Here is an 18,897-nt window from a genome sequence, read left to right as displayed (position 1 = left end):
CAAATTGAAGTTGAGTATTTAGATGAACTCTGGCATATCGAACAAAATGCAATCAAAGGAGACAAAAGGTTAACCGGGTGGGGGAAGGGGGAGGAGGACTTAATGAAATAATCTATGCGTTAAGCTTAATTTCATTATCATCATCCGTCGAGAGAGAGTTCTGCATGCAAAGCGAAAAGTAGTTGAAGAAGAAGAAGAACACGAAATAAAAACAGATTCGGAATATGTGGCTCGAATAGTTTCACCACCATGGCTGCTGGTATCCTTCCTTTGTCAGAGGATTTGTGAGAACAATGGCTACAATTTTTCTATGATGATAATAGATAGAGACTAACAAGGACCAACAAGGATATTGACATGATGAGTTTTAATTTTTGTTCAAGTGGTTTCCATGTTGTTGTTGTTGCTGTTGTTTTCTTTTGTCTGTCAGCATAATTTATAAGTGGCAGCAAGAATTTGCCAAAAGTGGAAATTGAATGGGAATGAGAGAGCGGGAGGGCTCTTATAGGATGCGCATGTCCTTAGAAAACAACAAATGTTGCAATTTTTGCTATTCAAAGCCATGGAAGTGTGATGGCGGAATAATTGAATTTTTGGAAATTAAATAAAAATGTGTTGCGATTTTTTCTTTTCTTTTCTAATTTTTCCCAATCAAAGTTCCGCCATGCAAATCATTGAAGCAGACATTTGTCAAGTGTCCTTTCGGCTCATAGTCTTTTTTTGTCGACGATGATGATGATAGTAATAATTGATTTGAAATTTATTTTCATTTATTTACAGATGCCAGGCTGGTACCGGTCGCTGCATCGTCGACAAGGCCCATCGGAATCAGTGTCAGGCCTGCCGGCTCAAGAAGTGCCTTCAAATGGGAATGAACAAGGATGGTGAGTAACCCACCCTCTACTCATTAATAGTTTTTTTTATTTTCATTTGGGAATTTTGATTTGTTGGGGAAAAAATCTACCTATCCCCCTCATCTTTCTCCTGCTCGGTAGGCTAAAAACCCAAAGCGTTTAACCGCAATGAAGTGGAAAATGATGAGAATAATAAATGTTAATGATGTAACGCCATTTAGCAACCGGGCGCAACAGCCTACTTGCAGGCATGTTCCGACGCTCACCTCCTCCTACGTCGGGCTTTTCTGCCGAGGTGTGTGGAGGTCCGTGGAGCTCTGTTCGGGTTTTTTATTTTTTTTTTTGGATTTGCATTTTATCTTTAATTGCTGTAATTGCCAGAGACAAACAAGGACACGTGCCTTTTCATGTTGCTGCTATTGACTGGCTGTCCGTCTGTCTGTCTGCCGGTGTGTGTCGATTTCAAATTGAGTGTCTCTCTCTCTTTTAAATACAAATCATTGTTGCGTGTAAATTGTGTGAAACTGGCGCTTGATATGGCTAAGCGCGGTGTGATGAGGATGTTTCCTACTTATTTATTTTTTTTCAAGGATTTGAGGTGAGCAGTAGCAACCCCTTTTTTTAAAAACAAAAAATTGAATGACAATGGGAAAAAAACATAATTTTGGTAAAACAAAAGGAGCTTGGATCTAAGAGAACCTTTAAAAAATCCATGCCTTGTACAGGTCCTTGAAAATATTCTTTTAAAAAATCCTTGAAAATCCATGCCTTGTACAGGTCCTTGAAAATCTTCTTTTAAAAAATCCTTGAAAACTCCACGCCTTGTACAGGTCCTTAAAAATCTTCTTTTAAAAAAATCCTTGAAAATCCACGCCTTGTATAGACCCTGAAAAAATATTCTTTAAAAAATCCACGCCTTGTATAGGTCCTTGAAAATCTTCTTTAAAAAATCCACGCCTTACATAGGTCCTTGAAAAAAATGTTCTTTAAAAAATCCACGCCTTACATAGGTCCTTGAAAAAAATGTTCTTTAAAAAATCCACGCCTCGTATAGGTCCTTGAAAATCTTCTTTTAAAAATCCACGCCTTGTATAGGTCCTTGAAAAAAATATTCTTTAAAAAATCCAAGCCTTGTATAGGTCCTTGAAAAAGTGTTCTTTAAAAAATCCACGCCTTGTATAGGTCCTTGAAAAAATGTTCTTTAAAAAATCCACGCCTTGTATAGGTCCTTGAAGAAATGTTCTTTAAAAAATCCACGCCTTGTATAGGTCCTTGAAAAAATGTTCTTTAAAAAATCCACGCCTTGTATAGGTCCTTGAAAAAATATTCTTTAAAAAATCCACGCCTTGTATAGGTCCTTGAAAAAATATTCTTTAAAAAATCCACGCCTTGTATAGGTCCTTGAAGAAATGTTCTTTAAAAAATCCAAGCCTTGTATAGGTCCTTGAAAAAATATTCTTTAAAAAATCCACGCCTTGTATAGGTCCTTGAAAAAATATTCTTTAAAAAATCCACGCCTTGTATAGGTCCTTGAAAAAATATTCTTTAAAAAATCCACGCCTTGTATAGGTCCTTGAAGAAATGTTCTTTAAAAAATCCACGCCTTGTATAGGTCCTTGAAAAAATGTTCTTTAAAAAATCCACGCCTTGTATAGGTCCTTGAAGAAATGTTCTTTAAAAAATCCACGCCTTGTATAGGTCCTTGAAAAAATGTTCTTTAAAAAATCCACGCCTTGTATAGGTCCTTGAAGAAATGTTCTTTAAAAAATCCACGCCTTGTATAGGTCCTTGAAAAAATGTTCTTTAAAAAATCCACGCCTTGTATAGGTCCTTGAAAAAATATTCTTTAAAAAATCCACGCCTTGTATAGGTCCTTGAAAAAATATTCTTTAAAAAATCCACGCCTTGTATAGGTCCTTGAAGAAATGTTCTTTAAAAAATCCACGCCTTGTATAGGTCCTTGAAAAAATGTTCTTTAAAAAATCCACGCCTTGTATAGGTCCTTGAAGAAATGTTCTTTAAAAAATCCACGCCTTGTATAGGTCCTTGAAAAAATGTTCTTTAAAAAATCCACGCCTTGTATAGGTCCTTGAAAAAATATTCTTTAAAAAATCCACGCCTTGTATAGGTCCTTGAAAAAATATTCTTTAAAAAATCCACGCCTTGTATAGGTCCTTGAAGAAATGTTCTTTAAAAAATCCACGCCTTGTATAGGTCCTTGAAAAAATGTTCTTTAAAAAATCCACGCCTTGTATAGGTCCTTGAAGAAATGTTCTTTAAAAAATCCACGCCTTGTATAGGTCCTTGAAAAAATGTTCTTTAAAAAATCCACGCCTTGTATAGGTCCTTGAAGAAATGTTCTTTAAAAAATCCACGCCTTGTATAGGTCCTTGAAAAAATGTTCTTTAAAAAATCCACGCCTTGTATAGGTCCTTGAAAAAATATTCTTTAAAAAATCCACGCCTTGTATAGGTCCTTGAAAAAGTGTTCCTTAAAAAATCCACGCCGTGTATAGGTCTTTGAAAAAATTACTTACTTACTTAGCTGGCTTGTTACATAACGGTTGTTCCATAAGCCGAGCTTAAAAAAGATTTCCAAGCTCGTCGGTCATGTGCGAAAGTCCACCAATTTGGAAGACCACTTTCCAAGATGTTGTTTTCTACGTAGGCTCGCTTTTATATGCCTTTTGAGCTGGGGCATTCTCATTCATCCGCACAACATGGCCTAGCCACCGTAGACGCTGCAGCTCATTACGACTGACTATGTCGATGTCCGCGTATAAATTGTAAAGCTCGTGGTTCATTCGACGCCGATATTCACCGTCGATGCACATCGGCCCGGAGAATTTTTCTTTCAAACACCCCAAGAGCTGCCTCATCTGCTTGCGCATGTACCCATGCTTCAGATCCATATAACAGCACGGGTAGTATCAGCATCTTGTAAAGTGTGTGTTTGGTCTGGCGGGAGGTCGCCTTCTTTCTAAACTGTGGCCATCACAATTCTTCTCCGAATTTCAAAACTGATGTCATTCGTTTTATTTATGGCGGTACCAAGGTATATACAATTTTTAACCTCCCGTGACGCTGTAGTTCTCAAGTTCCACAGTTGGTCCGAGTCTACTGGACGTCGTGCGCGTTGATACCATCAGCTTGGCCTTCTCGCCGTTTACTGCCAGACCCACTTTGGCAGACTCCTTTTCAATTTGTTCAAAGGTGGCTGTTACCGCTCGCAATGTTCGACCCATTATATCGATGTCATCGGCGTATGCGAGTAACTGGTGTTGTTTGGTGTACAGAGTGCCATTTCTGTTCACCTTTGCGTCTCGTATGGACCTTTTCCAGAATGATGTTAAAAAGATCACACGATAAACTGCCATCTTGTCTGAATACTCGTTCGGTATTGAAGGGCTTCGATAGGTCCTTTCCTAATTTAACTGCAGACCTTGTGCCATTTAATGTTATTCTGCATAGCCGTATTAATTTTGCAGGAATGCCGAACGCAGACATGGCTTTAAACACCTCTGAACGGATAGGGCGGTCGAATGCGGCTTTATAGTCGACAAATAGGTGGTATGTGTCGATGTGTTTTTCGTGGGTCTTTTCCAGGATTTGGTGCAGTGTGAAAATCTGGTCAATGGTTGATTTGATAGGTCTGAAGCCGCATTGGTATGGTCCGATGATGTCATTGACCATTGGCTTCAATCGTTTACACAGCACACTGGATAACACTTTATATGCGATGGGAAGAAGGCTAATTCCTCTATAGTTAGCACATATCGTCTTGTCTCCTTTTTGTTCACGGGACACAGGATGCTGAGGTTCCAATCATTGGGCATGCATTCCTCTAGCCAAATTGTACTAATCAGCTGGTACATGCTCCTGACCAGCATCTGGCCACCAGTCTTGAATAGTTCGGCCGATTAATTGCTTTTATGAACTCATCTTGGCTAGGTGATATAAAGTCTATACCATTATCTCTTATTGGTTCTGGGGTACCTTCTTCAACGCCACTGTTTGATACCAGAAGCTTTTCGAAATGCTCCTTCCAGATCCTCAACACGCTGTATTTATCTGATTTCCTTTTTCGTCTCTACAGGAGGATGTGCCTGCACCAAAGCCTTTGGTTTGGTGTTTTACTCGTTGGTAAAATTTCCGGACTTCATTCTGACTCCTGTACATCTCGATTTGCTCACACTCACGTTTTTCTTGTTCTTTCCTCTTTTTTTTCTGAAAACACGTTTCTCCTCTCTCCTTTTCTCCCGATAATTCTCCATAACGTTACGTGTTGCTACTGTCCGCAGGGTTGCCCTATAAGCTGCGTTTTTCACATCAGTAGCATTACGACACTCCTGATCGTACCATGGGTGTATTACCCGTTGGTAGAATTGTAGGACTTCATTCTGACTCCTGTACATCTCGATGTGCTCACGCTCACGTTTTTCTTGTTCTTTCTTCTTTTTTTTCTGAAAATACGTTTCTCCTCTCTCCTTTTCTCCCGATAATTCTCTATCACGTTACGTGTTGTTACTGTCTGCAGGGTTGCCCTATACGCTGCGCTTTTCACATCAGTAGCATTACGACACTCCTGATCGTACTATGGGTTTCTTGGTGGTGGTTTTTGGTACCCAAGTGTTCCTTTTGCTGCAGTTTGTAGGGAGGGGGCAATTCTTTGCCATTGTGCTTCTATACTATTATCGGGACAAGAAGTGCTTTCTTCAAGCAGATGGGTAAGTTGAGCGGAGTAGGCTTCGGCTACCTGTTGTGTTTGCAGCTTTTCGACGTCGAGTTTCCGTGTTGTGTTAAATCGCACCTTTGCTGCTACATTAAGACGGGTGCGTACCTTGGCTGCCACAAGCTAATGGTTCGAATCGATATTCGCTCCTCGGATCGGACAACTAAAACACTGGATGAATGCCTTCCGTCTATCACAACATGACGCCTTTCGCCCCTCACCAAGGGGGAGAGTATGTCTTCTGCATGCTCTCCAATTGGTACAGCACTTAGGTGCTGGTGGGCGCATATCCGCCTGTTACTCAGCCACTATGGGCAGGTACTCGCATAAAACACTTTCATATACAACATGACGCCTTGTATAGGTCCTTGAAAAAATGTTCTTTAAAAAATCCAGGCCTTGAAAAAATCCGATTTCCCTTTCGAAACCACTGTGCCTTAGTAGCTAAATATACCTTGCTCTTCCTTTTTCTATGTCCTGTTGTTGTTCATTTCTTTCTTCCTCCTCAAAAAAATTATATTTTAATATGATGATGTTGTTGTTGTCTTTCTTTTTTGTTGTTGTTTCTATATTTACCTTAATGGTTGTCATTTGCGTTTTGGCCTCACCGCCATCCTTGCTGTGGTGGCACTACTGGGTGCGAGCGCGTGTGCAAGATTTCTTCACAAAGGATAAGGCAAACAACAACAATAACACCACAATATTGTTTTTGGTTGGTTGACTTTCATGTTTATTTTTAAAGGATATTCCGTTTTGGTTACGCTCCACTTTGGTTCATTCATTTGGAAACATTGGGAAACAACAACAACAGCAAGAGCAACAACAAAGTATCAATGGTGGATGGTCGGTTGGTCGGTTGGTCGGAAGGATGGATTGATGGCTGAATAGATGAATGATTTATTTCTTTTTGGTTATTTGAAGTTTCTGCCGATGTGGCTTGCATAAGTTCTTACCATCCTGCCCGACATTCATCCCAGCATGCAAATTATTTAACCAAAGGATAATAATTTTTCTCTCTCTTCATTTGGTGTGTTTTGTTGTCTGTTTGTCTGTGGCAAGGATATGGTTGATGGATCGCTTCGTCGATGTTGTTTTTTCTATAATGTGTTGTTGTATTTTTCCCCGTTTTTTATTGGAAGCGTGTGCTTTGGACACATTTCATCGATGAGTATGATGATGAGCTGATGCCGATGCTGCTGTTCAATCAACCTGCAAATAAATATTCCACAAAATATGACATGTTTGCTTTCCTGTTTTAAATGCCACCGTGCAGGTTCCGCATGCCATCCATTCTCATAATGTTGGGGGAAGCTGCGGATCTCTGTTTGCTGTCTGCTTTTGATGTTCGAAGGTTGTCGTTTGAAAGTGAATTGTTCTTCTCTTTGTTTTTGATTTCCCATGGTTCGGAGATTTGTTTAAATATTACAAGAACAACAAAAAAAGACACATGTATTGTCATGCATGCAATTTGAGGTGGAAGGTAAGACGGGAAAAAGGCTGATGAGTGGGTGTGATGGGCCGTGGAAAAGTAAATAAAAGAAAATTATTTTTGGAAAATTAAATAAAAGAACATAAGTTGCCTGAGAGAAAAGTTTACAGAAGGTGTTCTAACTTCGGTAAGGCGGAAAAAAATAAATTTAAGGACCTTCCGACAGGCGGGGATTTTTAAAAATATGTTTTTAAGGATTTACACAGGGTTGTGGATTTTTTTTAAAATATTTTTATAAAGGATTCACACAGGGGGTGGTTCTGAAAAAAATATTTTCAAGGACCTACAGACAGCTCGTGGATGTTTAAAAAAAGGAACTACAGACAGGCATCGATTTTTAAAAAAAAATTTTTTGGAAGGACCTACAGACAGGCGTGGATTTTTTAAAAAATATTTTTTGAAAGACCTACAGACAGGCGTGGATTTTTTTTAAAAAAATTGAAGGACCTACAGACAGGCATTTAAAAAAAATATTTTTTTGAAGGACCTACAGACAGGCATGGATTTTTTTAAAAATATTATTGTGGAAGACCTACAGACAGGCACGGATTTTTTAAAAAATATTTTTTGAATGACTTACAGACAGGCACGGATTTTTTTAAAAAATATTTGTTGAAGGACCTACAGACAGGCCTGGATTTTTTTAAAAATATTTTGAAAGACCTTCAGACAGGATTTTTTAAAAAATATTTTGAAGGACCTGCGGACAGGCATGGATTTTTTAAAAATATTTTTTGAAGCACCTACAAACAGGCATGGATTTAAAAAAAATATATATTTTTTTGAAGGACCTGCAGACAGGCATGGATTTTTTTAAAAAAATATTTTTTGTAGACCTACAGACAGGCATAGATTTTTTAAAAAATATTTTTTTTCTAGGGACCAACAGGCATGGATTCTTTAAAAAAATATTTTCTTGAAGGACCTACAGACTGGCATGGATTAAAAAAAAAATTGGAGGAACTACAGACAGGCATGGAATTTTTTTTAAACATATTTCTTTGAAGGACCTACAGACAGGTCGTGGATGTTTAAAAAAATATTTTGAAGGACCTACAGACAGGCATAGATTTTTTAAAAAATATTTTTTTTTGAGGATCTGCAGACAGGTCGTGGATGTTAAAAAAAATATTTTCAATGACCTACAGACAGGCACGGATTTTTTTTAAAAATATTTTTTTGGAGGAACTACGGACAGGCATGATTTTTTTTAATATTATTGTGGAGGACCTACAGACAGGCATCGACTTTTTAAAAATTTTTTTTGGAGGAACTACAAACAGGCATAGATTTTTTTAAAAAATATTTTTTTGAAGGACCTACAGAGAGTCGTCGATTTTTTAAAAAATATTTTTTTGAAGGACCTACAAACATGCGTGGATTTTTTTTTAAATATATTTTTTTGAAGCACCTACAGAGAGGCGTGGATTTTTTTTAACAAAATATTTTTTTGAAGGACCTACAGACAGGTCGTGGATGTTAAAAAAAATATTTCGAAGGACCTACAGAGAGGCGTGGATTTAAAAAAAAAATTGAAGGATCTACAGACAGGCATGGATTTTTTAAAAAGTATTTTTTTGGAGGACATACAGACAGGCACGGATTTTTTTAAAAATATTTTTTGAAGGACCTACAGACAGGCATGGATTTTTGAAAAATATATAGGACCTACAGATAGACATGGATTTTTTTAAATAAATATTTTTTTGAAGGACCTACAGACAGGCATGGATTTTTTTATTTTAAAAAATGTTTTTGGAGGACCTGCAGACAGGCATGGATATTTAAAAAAAATTATTTTGAAGGACCTACAGACAGGCGTGGATTTTTTTTTAAATATTTTTATTGAAGGACCTACAGACAGGCATGGATTTAAAAAAAATATTTTTAAAGACCTGCAGACAGGCACGGATTTTTTAAAAAGTATTTTTTCGAAGGACCTACAGACAGGCATAGACTTTTTAAAAAATATTTTTTAGGGACCAACAGACAGGCATGGATTTTTTAAAAAATATTTTGAAGGACAGACAGGTCGTGGATGTTTAAAAAAATATTTTGAAGGACCTATAGACAGGCACGGATTTAAAAAAAATTTTTTTTGAAGGACCTACAGACAGGCACGGATTTTTTAAAAAATATTTTTTTGAAGGACCTACAGAGAGGCATGGATTTTTGAAAAAAATATTTGTTGAAAGACCTACAGATAGAACTGGATTTTTAAAATTTTTTTTCTAAGACTTATTTAGCTGGCTTGTTACAGAACGATTGTTCCATAAGCCGAGCTTAAGAAAGATTTCCAAGCGCGTCGGTCTTTATGCGCATCTCCTCCAATTTGAAAGACCACGTTCCAAGATGTTGTTTTCTACTTGGTCTTTCCATCTAATTCGTGGCCTTCCCCTTCTACGGGAATCATCAGTAGGCTCGCTTTGGTATGACTTTTGAGCTGGGGCATTCTCATTCATTCGCACAACATGGCCTAGACTTCGTAGTCGATGACCGCGATTAAACTGTAAAGCTCGTAGTTCATTCGACGCCGATATTCGCCGTCAACGCAGATCGGCCCATAGATCTTTCGGAGAATTTTTCTCTCAAACACTCCAAGAGCTGCCTCATCTGCTTGCGTAAGTATCCATGCTTAAGATACATATAATAGCACGGGTAGTATCAGCGTCTTGTAAATACTGAGTTTGGTCTGGCGGGAGGTGGCCATCACAATCCGAATCCGAATTTCAAAACTGATGTCATTCGTTTTATTTATGGCGATACTAAGGCATATAAAACATTTAACCTCCCGCAAAGCTGTAGTTCTCAAGTTCCACAGTTGGTCCGAGTCTACTGGACGTTTTGCGCGTTGATACCATCAGCTTGGTCTTCTCGCCGTTTACTGCCTGACCCACTTTGGCAGACTCATTCACAATTTTTTCAAATGTGGATGTTACCACTCGGAATGTTCGACCCATTATATCGATGTCATAGGCGTAGCCGAGTAACATATCCTGTTTGGTGTACAGAGTGCCATTTTTGTTCACCTTTTCGTCTCGTATGACCTATTCCAGCAGGATGTTAAAAAGATCACACGACTAACTGCCACCTTGTCTAAATCCTCGTTCGGTATTGAAGGGCTCCGTTAGGTCCTTTCCGACTTTAACTTCTGACCTTGGGCCACTTAAAGTTATCCTGCATAGCCGAATTAATTTTTTCAGGAATGCCGAACGTAGACATGGCTTTAAACACCTCTGAACGGATAGGGCTGTCGAATGCGGCTTTATAGTCGACGAATAGGTAAAATGTGTCGATGTGTTTTTCGTGGGTTTTTCCAGGATTTGGCGCAGAGTGAAAATCTGGTCAATGGTGGATTTGCTAGGTCTGAAGCCGCATTGGTATGGTCCAATGATGTCATTGACCATTGGCTTCTGTCGTTCACACAGCACTTTATATGCGATGGGAAGGACACTTATTCCTCTATAGTTGGCACATATCGTCTTGTCTCCTTTTTTGTGCACGGGACACAGGCTGCTGAGGTTCCAATCATTGGGCATGCATTCCTCTAGCCAAATTGTACTAATCAGCTGGTGCATGCTCCTTACCAACATCTGACCAACAGTCTTGAATAGTTCGGCTTGTAACCCATCGGCACCTGCTGCTTTATTATTTTTCAGCCGATTGATTGCTATTCTGACTTCATCTTGGCTAGGTGGTATACACTCTATACCGTTGGTTCTGGGGTATCCACTTCACTGCTACTATTTGATACCAGAAGTTTTTTCAAAATGCTCCTTCCAGATACTCAGCACACTGTCTGTATCTGTTACCAGGGTTCCTTCTTCATCTCTACAGGAGGATGTGCTTGCACCAAAGCCTTCAGTTTGGTGTTTTACCCGTTGGTAGAATTTTCAGACTTCATTCTGACTCCTGTACATCTCGATGTGCTCACGCTCACGTTTTTCTTGTTCTTTCTTCTTTTTTAACGCGTTTCTCCTCTCTCCTTTTCTCCCGATAATTCTCCATCGCATTATGTGTTGCTACTGTCCGCAGGGTTGCTCTATACGCTGTGTTTTTCAGATCAGTAGCATTACGATACTCCTGATCCCACCACGGATTTCTTGAAGGTGATCTTTGGTGCCCAAGTGTTGCTTTTGCTGCATTTTGTAGGGAGTGGGCAATTCTCTGCCACTGTGCTTCTATATTATTATCGGTACAAGAAGTGCTTTCGTCAAGCAGTTGGGTAAATTGAGCTGAGTAGGCTTCTGCTACCTGTGGTGTTTGCAGCTTTTCGACGTCGACTTTCCGTGTTGTGTTAGATCGCACCTTTGCTGCAACATTAAGACGAGTGCGTACCTTGGCTTCCACAAGGTAATGCTCCGAATCGATATTCGTTCCTCGGATTGATCGAACGTCTAAAACACTGGATGAATGCCATCCATATATCACAACATGATCGATTTGATTCCTCGTTGTTCGATCGGGAGAAATCCAGGTGGCCTTGTGTATATCGAGATGCTTGAATATGGTGCTGCTAACTGCCACGTTTTTTGCTGCCGCGAAGTCAATCAATCTCATGCCGTTGTCTGATGTTTCTTCATGCATGCTGAATTTTCCGACGATGAGGCCAAATATATTTTCCCTTCCGATTTTTGCAATAAAATCTTCTAGCAAAATTTTAATGTCATGGCCAGGGCAGCGATCATATGCTGTTTCTAGGCGCTCGTAAAATATGTCTTTGGTCTGCTAATCTTTATCTTCGGTCGGCACAAATGAGACTGATGTAGAAGACCTTCGCTTTTATACGGATTATAGCAATTCACTCATCTACTGGAGTGAATCTGGAGACGACGTCTTTTATTCTCCTGTTAACCATAAATCCGCAGCCAAATCCATGTCTCGTTTCATGGCACTGCTATAATACAGGGCGTAATCATCTGATTTACTTACGCCTGTACCTTTATATCGGATTTCCTGTAAGGCAATAATATCGGCTTTGTACTTCTAGAGTACATCCGCCAAAGCGAACACTGCGTCTGTTGTGAACAACGTGCGCGCACATTTCAAGTGCAGATTCGCAGATCGTGGTCCTTTATTGGTTTTCGGGGGTTGTCAACATTAGGGGGTTTTGGTTTCCTATTTATTTGCTTTTCATGGGTTTTCCGAGTGTGGGCAACTAACCCGACGCCTCAACCCATTTTTTATAGTTCTTATGGGTGAACTTACGGCACATATTAGCTCACTATTTCATCGGGTCATAAAAATAGCTACACCAGGTGCCACCACGGGGAGGTCAGTGTCCACAATTGAGATGAAAGAGGGACCAAGATAAGCCTGGACTTCGCCATGTAAAAAGCCAATCAGAGCCGTTGCTTGGTATCTATTATCCCCTACGCCACTCCACGCCTTGTGTGGATTTTTAAAAAAAATATTTTTAAAAATCCACATCGTGAGAAAATTTCCCATCGAAATATAAATTTTCCCATCACTGCCGCATACCAAAAAAATTTCCATAAAACTTGACAACAAATTAGATTCCAATCTCCAGCAACATCATTACACGCCCACTACGGTGACCAACTCACTCACTATCGACTGCAGTGATGCTGTGCTGCTGCACTGTTTGAGATTGATTACGTAACCAGAAAATAGTCCCGCAATGAAATGCCATCAAATGCATAAATTCGTAGTCAGACACACACAACCTGCTGAGCCCGAGAGAGAGCTCATGAAATTCCGCATACACACACACCCCTCCTTCACCTCATTGATGTTACCACAATAACCCGCTAAACAGGATGGCAAAACAATTCATCATAAAAATAAAATCACAGGCACATATGGTGACCGAGCAGGGGAGAGGTGAAAGGGGGAGGGGGAATTTTATTTAATACACACACACCCTGTCACACATAACATTGTCTACTAACTAACCTTTTCATCTGTTACCAATTACAGCCGTGCAAAATGAACGTCAACCACGAAACACCGCCACCATTCGGCCAGAGACACTGCGGGAGATGGAGCATGGAAGGGCCTTGCGTGAGGCAGCCGTGGCCGTGGGCGTTTTTGGGTAAGTCGGAGTGTGTGTGTGTGTGTGAGAACTAAGTTTTGCATATTCTTGCTAATGAACTAACCTGGTTTTCTCTCCTACCTTTGGGCCATTTTTGTAGACCACCCGTTTTATTGTCGCCGCCTTGCTATGGACCTGCTTTACTGCCGCCACCATGTAAGTGTTGAGAAAGCTACAAATTATGTTACTTTTGGAAACTTCTGGAGAGGAGTGGGGAGGGGATGAAATGCCTATGGGGGCCAAGAGTGTGAAAACGTGCTCTGGTCCACCTCTGCTCACCTCATCCTCCTCCTCCCACCTTGTACGGGCACTTTTCCGCCTAAGTATTTCAATTAACCACCCACTTTGTTTTCTTGCTCTGCAGCTCTTTCTGGCCTGCCAACAGGACGTCTATTACATCACAATCACCTGGCGGCCGCCACCTCAATGCAATTGTCCTCGGGCATGAATCAGAATCCTGGCGGTCCTGGTGGTTTTCCCATGTTCAACAACAATCACCTCTACCACTCTGCAGCCAACAACAACAGCCATGCGAATAGTGTTACCACCAAAGATAGACGTTATCTTGATCTCTCATCGAGTGGCGGTACCATATCGTCCTCGTCCAACTCGTCAAGCAGCAATTCCATAGATCCCTGTTCGCCACCACCCGAAAATGGTAAGTGTGGTCCGCATAATTTGTTTTATGTGCGGCAGGATCCCTACTTACATTTGCATTCGTTTGCTGCAGCTGTGGCCTTGAACAACAACAATAGCAGTAATGAGAACAACAACAACAAAAAGGAGGTCATCAGTGGTGGTAGTGTGTCGTCCATAAGTTCCGCCAGTCCCATAATGGATAATGATGGTAAGACTCAAATTGGGACATTCCAAAAAAGAATTAAAAATAAAATCTCCACTCTCTCTCTCTCTCTCTCTTCCTCCCCTCCTCTCTCACTTTCCCTACAGACGACTCCATTGATGTCACCAATGAGGACGATGACCCTGAACCGATGGCAAATGGTGACAAATCCTTGATGCAATTTGACATAGCCCAAATCATGTCCTCCAATCTCTATGTCCAACAACATGAAACGGTCTATGAGACCAGTGCTCGACTTCTTTTCATGGCAGTGAAATGGGCCAAAAATCTGCCCAGTTTTGCAGGACTTTCGTTTAGGGATCAGGTAAAATCTTTGTTAAATTTTTTGTTCTTAAATAGTAAATAATCCTTAATTTCTTTCCAGGTCATATTACTGGAAGAATCCTGGTCGGATTTATTCCTGCTGAATGCCATCCAATGGTGTCTGCCGCTGGATGTGGCCAATTGCCACCTGTTTTCGGTAACGGAACATTGTAACAATCATGAGGCTTCATCCAATGGCAGTGGGAATAATAATTGTATGACCAAGGAAGAGGTAAGAGTGATGAGAATCCACAGGACCCACAAAAATCCTAGGTCTTCAAAACCAAAAACAACAACATTTATAGAGGTCCTTTGAAAAAATAGTCCTTAAAAAATTGAAAAAAAAAATCCAAACCTCATATCCTTAAAAACCTACGCCTACAGTCCCTGACAAAAATGTCCTTAAAATCTACGACTATAGTCCTTGAAAAAATTTCCTTTAAAAAATTCACGTCTATAGTCCTTGAAAAAAAACTGCCCTTAAAAATCTATGTCTATAGTCCATGAAATAAACGTCCTTAAAAATCCGCATCTAGTCCTAGAAAAAGACCTTTAAAATCTACGCCTATATTCCTTGAAAAAATGTCCTCAAAAATTCACGTCTATAGTCCTGGAAAAAAAATGTCCTCAAAAATTTGGGTCTATAGTCCTTGAAAAAAAATATCCTTACAAATCAACACCAATAGTCCTTAAAAAAAATGTCCTTACATATCTACCCCTATAGTCCTTGAAAAATATTTCCTTAAAAATCTACGTCTATTGTCCTAGGAAAATAAGTTTTTAAAAATCTACGCCTACTGTCCTTGAAAAAAAATCCTTAAAAATCCACGTCTATAGTACTTTAAAACAGTAGCCTATAGTCCTTGAAAAAAAAAATTCCTTATAAATCAATATCTATAGTCCTTGAAAAAATTTCCTTAAAAATCCTCATCTATAGTAATTGAAAAAAGTGCCCTATAGTCCTTGAAAAAAATGTCCTTAAAAATCGATGCCTACAGTCCTTCAAAAAGTCCTTAAAAATCTACGCCTATTGTCCTTGAAAAAGCGTCCTTAAAAATCTCAGCCTATAGTCCTTCAAAATCGTCCTTAAAAATCAACGTCTATAGACCTTGAAAAAATATCCTTAAAAATCAACGTTCGTCCTTGAAAAAATGTCCTTAAAAATCTACGCTTAAATTCCTTGAAAATAATGCCCTTAAAAATCTACGCCTATAGTCCTTGATAAACGAATGTCCTTAACAATCTAGCCTATAGTCCTTGATAAACGAATGTTCTTAAAAATCTACGCCTATAACCCTTGAAAAAATATGTCCCTAAAAATCTACGACTATAGTTCTTGAAAAAATATGTCCTTAAAAATCTACGCCTATAGTCTTTGAAAAAATATGTCCTTAAAAATCTAAGCCTAAAGTCCTTGAAAAAATATGTCCTTAAAAATCTACGCCTAAAGTCCTTGAAAAAATATGTCCTTTAAAATCTACGCCTATATTCCTTGACAAAAATGTCCTTAAAAATGTACGCCTATAGTCCTTGAAAAGCAATGTCCTTAAAAATCTACGTCTATAGTCCTTGAAAAAATATGTCCATAAAAATCTACGCCTATAGTCCTTGAAAAAAAATGTCCTTTAAAATCCACGCCTATAGTCCTTGAAAAAATGTTTTTAAAAATCTACACCTATAGTCCTTGAAAAATGTTCTTAAAAATCTACGCCTATAGTCCTTGAAACAAATGTCCTTAAAAATCTACGCCTATAGTCCTTGAAAAAATGTCCTTAAAAATCGACTCATATAGTCCTTGAAAAAATATGTTCTTAAAAATTTACGCCTATAGTCCTTGAAAAAAATTCCTTAAAAATCCACGTCTATATTACTTGAAAAAAGTATCCTATAGTCCTTGAAAAAATGTCCTTATAAATTAATGTCTGTAGTCCCTGAAAAAAATTCCTTAAAAATTCACTTCTATAGTAATTGAAAAAAGTGTCCTATAGTCCTTGAAAAAATGACCTTAAAAATCAACGCCTAAAGTCCCTGAAAAAAAATTCCCTAAAAATCTACACCTATAGTCCTTAAACAAAATGCCCTTAAAATCAAGTCCTATAGTCCTTGAAAAAAATGTCCTTAAAATTCTACGCCTATAGTCCTTGAAAAAAATGTCCTTAAAATCAACACCTGTAGTCCCAGAATAATGCCTTCAAATATCCGTAAACAATTGTCCTTAAAGTACACGTTTATAATCCTGGAAAAAAGTCCTTAAAATCCAAAACAAATGTACCTCAAAAAACATTGCCGTTAATCCTTGGAAAACTATATTTAAAAAATCCATAAAAAATATTCTTAAAAATCCTCCCATGTCTTAAAAAATCAAAAAATATTGTCCTTAAAATTCATGCCAATATTAATTGAAAAAATCCTTAAAGCATTGTCCTTAAAAATCCACGCTTATGCTCTGGAATAAAATGCTCTTGGAAATGCTCTTTACTCCTTAAAATCCCTAAAAGTTGTCTATAAAAGTCCTCGCCTTTAGTCCTTAAAAGCTGTATTTAAAAAATCTCAAACTTTTTCTTTAGAATCTGCACCTATATTCCTTGAAAAAATTTTTAATAAATGTCCACAAAAATACACACCTTAGTCCTTCAAAAAATCCTTAAAGAGGTGTCCTTTAAAATCTATTGAAAAGTTACATTAGAATACGTAAAAAATTGTCCTTAAAAAATCACGCACACAGTCCTTCTTTTCAGCAACCACGATTTTTTAGAGATTCAAAACCATTGAAAAATTTCTTAAAACATCACGCCTGTAGTCCCTGAAATGTCATAAAAAATGTCCTTAAAACACTCCACTTTGGTGTTTTAAGATTCGTGAAAATGTCCTTTATGTATATTTATTGCCTTTTAAAAACGTCCTTAGAAAACCTTAATGTTTATATTTTTTAAAAATCTTAAAAAATGGTCCTTAAAAATCCACATTTATAGTACTTACAAGCCTGCCCCTAGTTGGTACTTGAAAGTCCTTGAAAATGTTTTAATTTAAAAATCCACACCTACAGTCTTTGAGAATCATTAAAAAATATATTTCAAAACCACAGCCTTTTTGATGCCTGAAAATATTTAAAAAATGTTCTATAAAAAATCCACACCCATAATTTTTATTTTTTAAAGGTCCTTAAAAACATTTTACGCTTCTGTGAGTTCTAAAAATATTTCCAAAAAATGTCAGGCTTATGTGAGTTGTCGAGATTTCCTTGAGAATGTCACGCCTGTTGTTTGTTTGCAAAAAATTGTCCTTTGGTGCTTCCATCACCGTTTGTGATAGGTTTTTGTTTCTGATAGAATTTTCTTCGGTGCGTGCTTAGTCCAGACACAAACAAAATGGTTTCATTTGAATTGGCGACAATATTTCCTATTGGGTATGGGCTGTGTTTAGTACTCAAACATATGTCATTTCCTTAGCTGTGTTCAGTAGCTAAGACAAGAGCCAATGATGTGTTCAGTAGATAAGTACACAACCCATACAGAGGCTACTAAATGTAAACATGATAAGGCCATATTTACACGTGATGTAAAAACGGTTTCATGTCAATCTCCCATTCATATGAGATTGTATATGTGTGTATTGTGAATGATTATTTAGCTAAGTCAAACACTCAGTGCGAATTAATTTGGAGTCACTCTGCTAAGAGAAAAATCTGAATGAGCGAGAGAGAGAGTAAATTAGAGAATAAAGATATTAGTCGTTTTCCGCACCATATAAACAGCTGTTTATATTTGAATTTAAATGTTTCATAATAAAACAGTTGAGAACGAAAAAATTATTACTGAAAATGAGACAATTTTTTATAAAACCAATTTTTTCTAGTATTGTGATTTATAAAAAAGATTCCTTATATATTTTCAATAAAATATACAAAAAAATTATTTACAAGCAATTTTAAACGAATTTTTTTCTCCCCCTCTTTCAGATTGCCTCCGATGTTCGCACGCTATATGAGATTTTCTGCAAATTCAAGGCAGTCATTGTTGATCCCGCCGAATTTGCGTGCCTTAAGGCCATTGTGCTATTTCGGCCAGAGACAAGGGGTCTCAAGGAGCCGGCACAAATTGAAAATTTACAAGATCAGGCACATGTAAGTAAAGGAACTTTAACAAATTTATAATAATTAAAAAAAAATAAAAATTAATTTCTTCGTCTTCTTTTAGGTTATGTTGGCACAGCACACCAAATCGCAGTTTACCGCGCAAGTGGCCCGCTTTGGACGTTTACTGTTAATGTTGCCACTGCTGCGAGCAATCAATTCACATAAAATCGAACTGATTTATTTTCAAAGGACCATTGGTAATACACCGATGGAAAAGGTCCTTTGCGATATGTATAAAAATTAATTAAAAAAATATATTTAAATGTATTTAATTAAAAAAAAAATAATTTATTGCAATTTTATAGTTATCATAACTGTTACCATATTGAATGATGTAATTTTAAACTAAACTAAAAAATAAAATAAATAACGATTATTAAGTGGATATAAATAAAGAAAATTAAAAATGAAATACAATCATATTTCTACTTTTACTTTTGTGGAACATTTCTTTGAAGAAATTGAAAA

At 37.8% G+C, this 18,897-nt stretch overlaps 1 protein-coding gene across 1 annotated transcript; it reads left to right on the top strand.

Annotated features, from left to right (window-relative positions):
- Positions 1 to 775: 775 nt before the first annotated feature.
- On the top strand, positions 776 to 18,675 carry LOC133324431 (photoreceptor-specific nuclear receptor; the record flags this gene model as incomplete). Its single annotated transcript, XM_061533277.1, has 9 exons — positions 776 to 884; positions 13,015 to 13,129; positions 13,230 to 13,285; positions 13,494 to 13,791; positions 13,888 to 13,976; positions 14,078 to 14,295; positions 14,356 to 14,526; positions 18,253 to 18,417; positions 18,491 to 18,675. Coding segments are annotated over 9 exons (1,404 nt in total), but the record flags the coding sequence as incomplete, so codon positions are not given.
- Positions 18,676 to 18,897: the final 222 nt, after the last annotated feature.

Source organism: Musca vetustissima, unplaced genomic scaffold (genome assembly GCF_032173495.1).
Source record: "Musca vetustissima isolate MV318-11 ecotype Yass unplaced genomic scaffold, APGP_CSIRO_Mvet_v1 utg33778, whole genome shotgun sequence".
Taxonomy (NCBI): domain Eukaryota; kingdom Metazoa; phylum Arthropoda; class Insecta; order Diptera; family Muscidae; genus Musca; species Musca vetustissima.
Note: the sequence above shows the minus strand (reverse complement) of the source record. Positions and strands in the feature narration are given on the sequence as shown.